Source organism: Arachis ipaensis, chromosome B3, assembly GCF_059453495.1.
Source record: "Arachis ipaensis isolate K30076 ecotype BB chromosome B3, ASM5945349v1, whole genome shotgun sequence".
NCBI classification, from domain to species: Eukaryota; Viridiplantae; Streptophyta; class Magnoliopsida; order Fabales; family Fabaceae; genus Arachis; species Arachis ipaensis.
In genome coordinates this window covers 33,954,880-33,966,258 of record NC_142438.1, presented here as the reverse complement: position 1 = coordinate 33,966,258, position 11,379 = coordinate 33,954,880, and the positions used below count along the sequence as shown (strand labels likewise).

At 38.4% G+C, this 11,379-nt stretch overlaps 1 protein-coding gene across 1 annotated transcript; it reads right to left on the bottom strand.

Annotated features, from left to right (window-relative positions):
• Positions 1 to 628: 628 nt before the first annotated feature.
• Positions 629 to 11,106, bottom strand: FIP1[V] (FIP1[V]-like protein). Its single transcript, XM_016333286.3, has 9 exons — positions 10,083 to 11,106; positions 8,774 to 9,021; positions 7,364 to 7,490; positions 7,222 to 7,290; positions 6,981 to 7,121; positions 6,658 to 6,759; positions 6,213 to 6,568; positions 2,428 to 4,045; positions 629 to 1,489 (listed from the first exon to the last, which is right to left on the bottom strand). Exons 1-9 carry the CDS (start codon positions 10,938 to 10,940, stop codon positions 929 to 931), a joined length of 4,080 nt encoding a protein of 1,359 aa, XP_016188772.1. The 5' UTR covers positions 10,941 to 11,106; the 3' UTR covers positions 629 to 928.
• Positions 11,107 to 11,379: the final 273 nt, after the last annotated feature.

The following is an 11,379-nucleotide window of genomic DNA, read 5'->3' as shown; positions in this document are numbered from 1 at the left end:
GGTTGGTCTTTGCCATTATTCTCGTGTGTTGGGTGGGTTGGAGAGTGCGTCTGAATTTGCAGTGGCCAGAAGTTCCTACCATGTCTGTGGGTCACATGGCCCAAAAATCGAATTCAAGGGTGATGGCTAGAACATAATAACTTTTAGAATTATTATGGGATACACTTAATAGATAAAAATAAAAAAGAAGAAAAACAAAAAGAAAAAGAAAATCGCAAATGACAATACATTTACCTGTTATCTTTTTCATCACATTAGAGTTTCCGCCTAATGACACAAAAAAGGGCTCTGCGCTTTAGTTTCACGGCTCCCGAGTTAAAAAGATATAGGAAGCAAGTTTAATGAAAATGTTTGTTACATTTTACAACATAGATAAATCATCCCTAACGTGTATAACTTCAATGACGGAAACAACACGGTTGGTGATCGAGATGCACTTATTTGGACCGGCCTTCATCAAGAAAATTCCTCATTTTTGGTAATCAATTAATCATCGTCCATGGACCTGTGCCTGCCAGTATCAGGCTCAGGCTCAGGCTCAGTTCAGCCTCTCCAACCATGCGTGTCCTTTTGCGTCCAAACCATGGTCAGGTTTGTCACATAACCCACACCATACGGGTTAGCCACATTTCGACACCAAAAATATGTGCCACCTCTATAGTTTGGCAGTTCATGTTTTACATTTTATCTGTATATACAGTGTACAATTAATGTATAGGTAGTATGGGTACAAAATCAGATACTGAAGTACAAATCATATCAAACCCTACAGGTTCGTTCCATTTTCAACATCAAACACTAAGCATGGTTGGCTTGCCAGGGTCTCTAATTTTTCAAAAAGATCAGGCTGAACGGATAGATATCTTCCCATGGTCAAACTAGATTCAATTCTGCCGGATAATTATGATGGCCAAAAGTTCAGTACATTTTAGCTGCTCATCCATCTCCTTTTTCGGGCAGGTCGCTCTTGTTTGACCTCGGACTCAACTGGGTTTTCACTGTTGGCAGTAGGCAGTGGTTCACTCTCTAGCTTCTTGATAGCCAGGGCCTCTTTTTCGCTTGGCATTGGAAGCTTGAACCTCTCACTTCGCTTCTTCAACCTCTCAACTGTGTCAAGGTGTCGATCCTGTCTGTCCCCCAATTGTTTTGCATCGGCATCCTTACACTCCAAGTCTACAGATTCCCTCCCTTCAGTGGACAAGAGATGGTTGTCAATATCCATTGCTTTAGAAGATTCATCCACAGGTTTTCTAGCTTCAGAGGACCCATCTTTATTATTCTTATCGATCTCTTTGAACTGCAAAGAGGATTTGCTGCTAATGCTGAAATCTCTTTCCTTATGGCTTGTCCACCGCTCCAATTTAGAACGTCCTCTATGAGAATCTTGATGTTCATCATCTGAGGAAATGTCTTCCCGGTGCTTTCTGGGCAGGCGATGCGCTGGAACTTCATGCTCAGCATGTTCTTCATCACCAGAGCCTTTCAAGCCCTTCACAACCAGAAACAAACTACAATATGAAACAGAACAAAATACCCTATGATAATAAAACATTTGCAAGAGCAAGCAGGCAGAGCACCAAACGAAGAGCAGCCCATGAACATTTCTTAATCCAGAGGAATGGGGGCCAGGCTATGGCAAAATGCGGTAAAAATAGAATTCCAAGGCTTGCTAAGAACGATCAAGCACATTTTGTGGAAACAAAAACAATTCATCTTCGCAGTGAACACGGTGCATGCTACCAGTAACAAGACATCCCTATCACAGCAGATGAGTTCAACTACATAATGACACCATTGGACTGGACTATTATAAAATTTAGATCAAATATAAAAGATTATTTGAAAAAATTTGCTTTCATTGCTGACTTGCTAATATATCAGGTTCAATTACCCATGAAAAGTAGGACAGTATGAGAATGGTTACCAGGCTCGGCAAAATAATATCAAGGTTTCTTTCAAATGCCAATCACTTGGACAATATTTCCATGCAATCAAATTGATGTGTTAGTCACATCAATAACGTCTCAATCAAGACACCCCAGATGAACACTAGAATTAGAATACCATATAATCTTAGATGGCTTCCACAAAGCAGTATGTTAGAAACTCTTATCCAAACTTTTTAAGATATAGCAAACCTTGGCGCACACATGTTTAATTTAACATCCAACTACATTCAATTCCAGTCTTCATAGTTGGAAACCCTAAATGGATGGGAAAAAATATGGGTTATATCTTCTACCTTTGCCCAACACAGTTAGGGAAAGCTGAGTCATAAAAATCGTAGTATACTAGTAATTAGTTATTCATGCTTCTGCAGAGTCATTAAAATGAACCAACAATTCATATATCAGGCAATCAAATTTGCATTTTATTTGGGGGATCCAATTAGAGAGAATTTGAAGATTCGTGTGCAGGCTTGCATACCTTCTCGCTGGTTGGGCCACTTTGATTTTCCTGATTTCTCTTGGGCAAGCCTAAACTATTAGGATCGCTAATTTCAGGTTCTTTGCTTTTGCGTGATCCCTCTTTATGCTTTCTATCATGAACTCTCTGGTTATCACTACGACCATTAGATCTTTCCTGCCTAGATCGCCTTTCCTCACTACTATATTGACCACGAGTGTAAGCATCATCGCGCCCCTTATGACGGGCACTTTCATCCTGAACTCGATCCCTCTTCTTCAGTTGGTCACCATGCCGCAATCCTTCTCTAGAATGGAGTTCTTTTTCAGAAGCTCTATGTTCATCCTTAGCTCTAACCTGGCCAGCCCACACTTTAGCTTCAGATCCTCGTCCACTTCTTATAGAAGTTCGTCCTTCTTCTCTTTCACGCTTGGGTAGGTGTTCTTCATGTGGCTGTTTCATCCGATGCCACTCCTCCCTATCTCTCGGCCTATCATCCCTCTCCCTAAGTAGCAAAGTCTCATCTTTCGGCCTGGTAGCATATTGATCTTCAAGGTTATCTCTAGTTCTGTGTAGATCATCTCTCTTTCTAGGATCTAACACCACTTCTCTTTCTCGCCTTCGCCGACTGGAACTTTCTCTGTGGCTATGCAAAATTTCTTCCTTGTCAATATGCTCCCTCCTAAGATATTCTTCATCTTTCCTCCTCTTGCTATGGTGATCCTCCACGCCTTCATACCTAATCTTAAAGCCGTCATCTCTTTCCCTGTGTCTTGAGTCTCTTGACCCAACATCCTTATCATAAGGAACCCTGCAAGCACCATTATCTAACTGTTTTCTAAAATGAGCACTATCATCTTTGTCCCTTCTCTCATTTTCTCGAACCTTAGCCCTATCCCTCTTCCTAGGATCTTCATTTCTAACCCTTCTGCTATAGAGATCATCATCTCTTTGTGTCCAATCCATGTCAAAATTGTCCCTATCTTTTTTCCTGTCAAATTCATCAGTATTTGTCTGCAATAGATGAGAAGAACTAGGATGACGCTCCTTGTAAGGGTGTGATCCCTCTCTACCTTTATGCATGCGATTTCTTTCAGGTTCATGCTTTCCATCCTGCTCTCTCTTGTAGTGTCCCTGCTCATGTTCATCAGGCTGCTGTCGGATGCCATCCAGACGTGATGATCGTGAATCTTGAACTACTTCTTCCTCAAAGCCTTCACGCCGCTTTCGGTTATCCCTGCTGCTTGCTGATCTTGCTTTGCTGTTATCACTGCTTCTGGCAGCTTTTGAGTCCTCCCAATCGTCAACTTCGTCAGGCAAAGGTTGCTCAACCTCAGATGTTAATATTTGTCTCTTAGCCGTCCCATCCGTGGGCATATCCATTTTACCTACTGTATTTAAACCAGTTTCCTCCTTTTCCAGTCCACCACGGCCATCAGCTATCCCAGCATTCTCAAGTTCAATATCTTTATCCTCCACAGTGGCCTCCCGTGTATCCTTAGTGACAGGAGATGATACAAGTGCACTATGTCTCCCATCCATGCTTTCAGCTGACTCTTCTTTTTGATTGTCATCAGTTGCCAATTCTTGAACAGGGGTAATAGGGGGGGACTGGTCATGCACACTTCTTTGTGTCCACCTGTGAATGGTAAACAACGATGGTATTTATCAGTTACGGATGAAAATTACCATGGATATCAGGTTCAGACAAGAGTTTAACTGAATGCAAAATATATATTATGGTAAAATGTAAACAAGTCTGTGGCAACAACCGAGGTTTCAATTACTCCTATTCCACGGGTAATTAGCCAGTGTATTTGTTGTTAGGGATTTATTTCATTTCTTTTTCATTGTAATTTTGCCATTTAACGAACGGCTAGTAAACTTATCTTCAGTTTATTTATAGAGATGTACTAATGTTAATACAGACATAGTCATAGTGAATCCAACACATAATAACATACCTAACATTGATTTTCTTGCAATATCTACAAACTTAAAAGCTTTTTGAATTTGTGCTCAAAAGCAGATATGTTGACATGTATAGGATTGAATCCAACTCCATAATATTAGTATATTACTATTATTTTCAATCACTTAATATTCCAATGGCATCACTCTTTTTTTCAAGTTGAGGTTCAGCAAATCATAAAAGTATAGCATCTCTTCCTTCTCTTCATGTTAAGGTAAGCAAGTTTACTGATCTTATATTGAAAGTAAAATGAATAAATAATTTGTATTCATAGTTCAGATACGCACATTGTTGTATCAATTTATTTTAGTCATAAAATAAAAAGTTTTCTGATATCATTTTTAATTCAGATCTGTTTGTAGACTTATTTTGTAAATTTTAACATTAATTAGGTAAATAGTAAGTCTCACATTGCTTAAAAATATGGCCAAAATGTCATTCATAATATGGTGGTGGTGTAGTGCAGGGCAGTATTCTAAGATGTTATAAGAGCCTATTCTACAACTAATGCAAGGCCAAATGCAAATCTCCAATTTGCAAACCTCACACTCTAGAAGTCCAATTACTCAACCTCGGAGGGGTGTGTTAAATCCAATATTTTTTAGGGATAAATTATTTGCAGTATATGATTTTATAGAGTTAGAATCAATGGCAGCAATGTCATTTTAAGTAAAATTACACCTTATAACTTATAAAAATTATTTTCTATAGATCCAACCATTCAAATACAAGCACCTATCATGAAGATTATTTGTACCAAACTTTGTAAAAATCGAACATCAATAAAGCTATAATCTAACAACTCATTCATGCCCATTTTTAACTTTTATAACTTTATTACCAATTTTGACCTATAAAAGGTATATTGAATGATTTTGGATTGGGGATCTACAATGAATAAGCTTCTAATGATGTAAGATTTATTCATTTGATTCTAACTCAATATATATATATATATATATATATATATATATATATATAATGGCTTTGCAGAATTTTTGTTTTTTATATAACAATTACGTTTCAAATTACAAAACTTTAAGATGACTAATGATATACATAGGATATCCACAATAAATAAATACACACAAAACACTACTGCCATAATTAACTCGAAAACAAAACAATTAATAATTTATTAAATAACTCTAAGCAGAGCAATGCAGCAATAGAAATACTAGTGATGTTGATAAACAGGAATTTAGGCAAGTAAACCAAATTATGTATGTAAGCTTGGTTAAGCAAGTATCTGCAAAAAAATGTATGTAAGGCTCTAAGCGCCTAACAGATGATGCACTACTTCGCATCTCTGGGTTGTTGCATTACATAATCATTACCTGAGAATCAGCTATTTTTTTCCTCCAAGAATTGATATCATGAATATTTCTCATTAAAATCTCCACATTTTCAAACTGTGCTTCTCAACAACTCATTTATCCCTTTGATGACATACAAAATTAGTAAAAGCAACATCGCTGTAATCAATTGCCAATCATAATCAGTCGTCCTAGTCATTGTTACCCTTTCAAGTCACAACACCACTTAAATATGAACCAACCAGTTATGGTGATATTTAAATCTCTGCTAGTAAGCAATAACATGTTGCACTCAATTTATACAGAAAAGATCAGCGGCATAAAATTTTAGCAATAGCAACCAAGCCACCATTATGGATTAAAGGTGGAGTTGCATTCAGATAAAATATCAGGAAGTCTAAAATTTAACTAGCATTGGAGATTTTGGAAGTAAATCAAATGAAACGAAAATGATAGTCGGAAAATAAGCTCACAAGTTGACAAACAATTATTCATACAATCTAAACAATATTGCATACCTTTCCTCATGTGAGGAGGCAAAATTGCCACCATAGGGCCTGGGATTTTGGCCCTTAGAACAATAATTGTTTGGCTCTTCACGTGGGCAGAACGAATTTTCATCCCCATTGGGTATTTTAGTGGTACTGGAAGTCATGAATGGCATCCTTCTTCCTCCAAGCTCTTTCTTTTGACCATTATAATCCTGTGGAAAATTATCAAAGTACTCAGGCTCCAACCTTGGAATTTCATGTCTAACTACATGGCCTTCTCTAAAATCCTCTCTTGGGGGTTCTGTGCCATCTCCATCATCTTGTAGATCTTGTGCACCAATTCCAGTAGTGGAATCATCATCTTCTGCACCCTGTAAAACAATCTGTGCAGCAAACATGGTCAGATATTCAAGAAAGGATCATCGAACAACCTCAAGACGTCACATATTTGTATAAGAAAATCATGAAATACCTCAATGATTGCATCTGAATCACGGAGCCGAGGAGGACGGGTATCAATGGAAGGAAGACGTTCACCACAGCCACCTTCCACCTGAATTGCTCTACCAGTTGGCTGGAAGGAAATAAATTAATAATTTAATATTAGTATATTTAAAATAAAGAAAAAAAGAAGAAGACTTAGAGAAGGCCCCAGAATATGGCAGATGTTATTAACCAGAAGCAAGAAGCTAAGAAGAGAATGTAAAGCAGGTATTTGACATTTCTATAAAATCGGTAACGTAAGTGTTCTAAAAATATAGTGTAATGCAAAACAGTACTTATACAAAGACATACTAGTGGCGGTCGACCACGTCCAGAACCTTTAACAACATCAGTTTGTCCAACATCTGACTTAACAGAATTTGCATGTTCAACATGAGCATCATGTATACCAGTAGCTGCAGCCAACTCTGGGGGCAAATCGGGATCATATTCCTGAACAAAATCAACTACATGATTAACTTCCGGAGAAACAAAGTGCACAAAAACCTTTCAGGAGTAAGAAATTAAATTTGATATACAATAGCACCTCTACCTGCTCTGTTCTACCACTTTCATAAACACGAATCTTGCTTTGCATTGTAGACTCTAGGCGTAGTTGTTCCTAAAAAATCACACAAGGATCTTTTCATTCAACACTGAATTCTAGAGAATATAGAAAGAATCAATGAAATTACCAGCTGTTTGCAATAATCTTTCCAGCTATCTTCATTCAACCCAAAGTTGAAAAAATCTGACACATCAACATTCGGATATTTCCATGGTTTCTCCTCAAAGCTCTCAATGTCAACATCAAATATAGTCCTGGAAGTAATTGGCAGCTTTGAATAAGCAATATGGTGTAACAAAAAACAGACATTTAAAAAGCATATAAAAATGAAAGATATAAAAAGCATCTGTATAAGAGATGTGCTTTTTCAAATTTTACTTTTAAGATTTTAACTCAATAATTGAATAGTCTTTTAGCATACGCAACACACAGTAATTTCTTTTGTGGGGGGGATAAAAGAAGAATTTCATTAAGATGACCAGAAGGATAATACGAATTTGGGGATAAGGGATCTCCTAAACTTAAACAAAAGCAAAAAGCAAAAGATTTATCTATAAACTACAGCTTTCCAATCTCTCAACATGATCAAGAGGGAAAGTACCCTATGAAGATCATAAGCTTTACACCAATTAGATGCTAGGCAACTAATTCTATACCATTAAACATCCTTGTCAGAAAATCTGTCATTGAATATGCGCGATCAATTATGCTCCAACCAATTAGTCCAAATAGTGACAAAAACTGCACAAAGACACAAAAAGTTCCCACTTTTCTACTACCAAACCCAACAAATCTAATCAATAGAATTTGGTCTAGCGTTATAACGCACACCCAACATTCATCAAAGATGCTAAACAAATTGTTCCATATGAAAATAGCTATTCAGCAATGCAAAAAACAGATGTGAATTTGACACTGAATTTCCACCACACATAAGACACATCTAGGGAGATAGCCTTATGTCACCTTCGAACCTACAACAAGCTGCCCATATAAAAGATTCGTCTAGATGGAAAGTAGTTGTGTTACAGGAGTAAGAAATTGGAAGAAGGATTTACAGCTAAAACTACCAGGGGAGTCAAGAGACCATATCCTTTTGTTAGGGTTAGAAGACAAAGAAAAATTGTCAAGGAGACATAAGAGAGCCAAAATTTCAAAGGATTCCCTATTATTAAGGTTAGAAAAGAAATGGAAGTCCCAAGAGAATGCAAGACCCAATAATGATGGCAAACTCATTGACTTAATATAATTGCATGTTATATTCCTATTCAAATCACAACTACCTGCAAGTCGGACATGATCACATATATCCAAAATAAAGAAAAACCAGATGTACTGAAGCTATCCTCCTTAAACTCGTTAAATTATGTGTTTAGGTTTCCATTTTCCAAACATCTCTCTCCGGAGTAGCAATCACCCTAAACATCTCAAAAAGTTCCTCCCGAAATCCGAATTACACAATTGATAACAGACACTTCAGATCTATCGTTTTGATATAAACTTAGGACAAAATAAAATTTACTCCATGAAAAATTACTTGTGGGAAGGAAGTGTGAATTCTAGGCCACCACCAAAACCCCGCCCTGCTGCACTGTTGCCCCAACCTGGTAATCCAGAACCTGCAAGAAAACCCTTTTGCATTGCAGCAGCCCCTTTTACACCAGGGGGTCTCCAATCCCCCCTGCCACGACCAGCCATGTTAGCAAGCGGACGAATCGGACCAAGGGGCCCTCCAGGAGCAGAAGTGGTAACTCCGGGCATTGGTGCTGCACCAGGCCTGACATACTGTAGAACAATTTTACAAATAAAATAACATAAAGTAAATATAAAAATAGAAGGGGGAGAAAAAAATCATTATAATTTATAAATACTGCTAAGCTACAATTCATACTTTATTTATATGTAAACTGAATCTAAATCAAAAGTAAGATCAATCTGTCCCAGGAAAATACAGCATGGTTATTTTGTTAGCTTTAAGATCAAACAAGGGAGAATAAAGGTTACCAAGAAGGACCAACCACTAAGGCAAGAACAAGTATTTCGCGATCAACAATGATATTCTTGGATGTTAAAAACTTGTCATAGGAGAGCAAAGTTTTTGTTTTAAAAAAAAGGTAGATGTTAGCCATGGTATTCTAAGAAATAGCATTCATGAGTTGATTAAAAAAATGAAAGGGGCCAACATATATGAGTATCTGAATATTCATATACTTTTGATGTAGAAGAAATTTCAAATAAAGCATTACCAAATGCACAGACATGTTTACACTTTTCTTTTCTTTTTCTTTTAAAAGCATACACCACACATAAAAGCTTGGTCTTTCATCCCAAATCTCAGCTAATATACCTCAAAAAACCTTAAAAGTTAATGCACTATAGAAAGCTGTACAAAGAATAAATACAATTTATTTCCGTAAGTGTAAGGCCGCCAACAAATTTTCATCAGGGAAGGCATTAGATATCGTTTTCCAAGGTAACAGGCGAACATGCAAGCTAACATGAATACTCATAATTCGCAGCAAATCAATATAAATTTCAACACAGCCACCAGATATTCAATTACAGCACCATCATCAATGTTAGGTTGCTTTATATTTGCCAAAGCCATTTACCTTCTTTAGGAGTTATTCACAACAAAATAAGAAGGAAAACATAGTGCCAGCTAATTCCAACCATCAGATTTCATGTCATCAGCAAAAGAACTCCCATATCATACTGTAGAATTACAATGCAAAAACAAAATGTACATTGCAATTCCTCATATTATGAAATGAAGGGAAATAAGCGAACTATGAAACAGAACCTCAACACAAGTAATTGCTTCACAATCAGCACAACACACTGACCTTATACTGTGAATGGAATGGATGATAACCATGACCGCTATACCCAATTTTGAGTGGCGCAGCCACTCCAGTGCTGGATTTGGCCAACTCGGCGTCTTTCCTCTCGCCATCAGAAGGCAATGCGGCATTCTCGCCCCAGTCTTGCTCCTCCCCTCCGTGATTCGGATCACCGTCTGCCACAATAACCAACCCGCCATCTTCATCTTCGTCGTCGTCATCGCCAACCATCCCACCCCTCTCCATTGCCATATGGCTGTTATCATTCAACACTATCTGCAAATCATCATCACTGTCACTATCCCAATCATCATCAGCACCGCCACCCTCGAGGCCTCCTTCCACCCTCCTCAAATCCTCACCACCATCTCCACCGCCGCTGCCACTGGTAGCATCAGCTAACAGACCCGGAATAACCGGCTCCGAACCAATATCCCCGCCATCGTCATCCTCGATATCGAATTTCACATCCTTATCCATCAAATCATCGCCTTTTGTCCCAGCGTCCACACCGGATGCCAATTCCTTGCCGCGGTTCAAATCCAGAGAAACCCTTGGGGTGATTTCAGCATTGCCGCCATGGGGAACCCTAGCGTCTACGACTGGCTCCGGTGGCACGGCAGCGACGTCATCGCGGCCATCAATCATAAGGTCCGAAGAGCGATGAGTTGCAGGGGAATTCGAGTGGGAAGGGGCGTAGGGGATCTCGGGGGCGGTGAGATTGAGATCGATGGAAGGGGGTGCGGGTGCTGGTGCAGGGGAAGAGTGATGTGGTTGTGACGGTTGGGGCGCAGAGGATGAGGAAGTGAAGGGTTGGAGAACGTCAGTGTACAAATCTCCGAACTCATCGTCGTCTTCCATTGGAAAGAGACAAGAAAAGAAGAACGAACGAAAGAAAGTGGTTTGCGAAGAGAGATGTGCTTCGTTAAGGAGGGTTTTGAGGTTTGGCAACTGCAGCAGAAGCGGCTTCGATGGGTTAAGGACTTAAGGTGGTCGTTCTATGTGCTCTTTAAATTTTTATTTTACCAACATGTTAGAGGGCTTGTTTTTAATAAATAAAAAAATTCATATTTACCTTTTTGTTTAGAAAAAATGATAAATAGGTTTTTGAACTTTTCATTTGTGAACATTTTACTCCTTCAGGAATGAAAAATATAAAACGATTTTTGACCATTCAAAAATATCGTATATATGGGTCCTTCACTTCAATCTGCTTGGCCAAATATTACGGATTCAGATTACGTGGCGCTTATGTGGTATGGGAGTGAATACGTATCGTCAAGATACTGTGAACGGGACT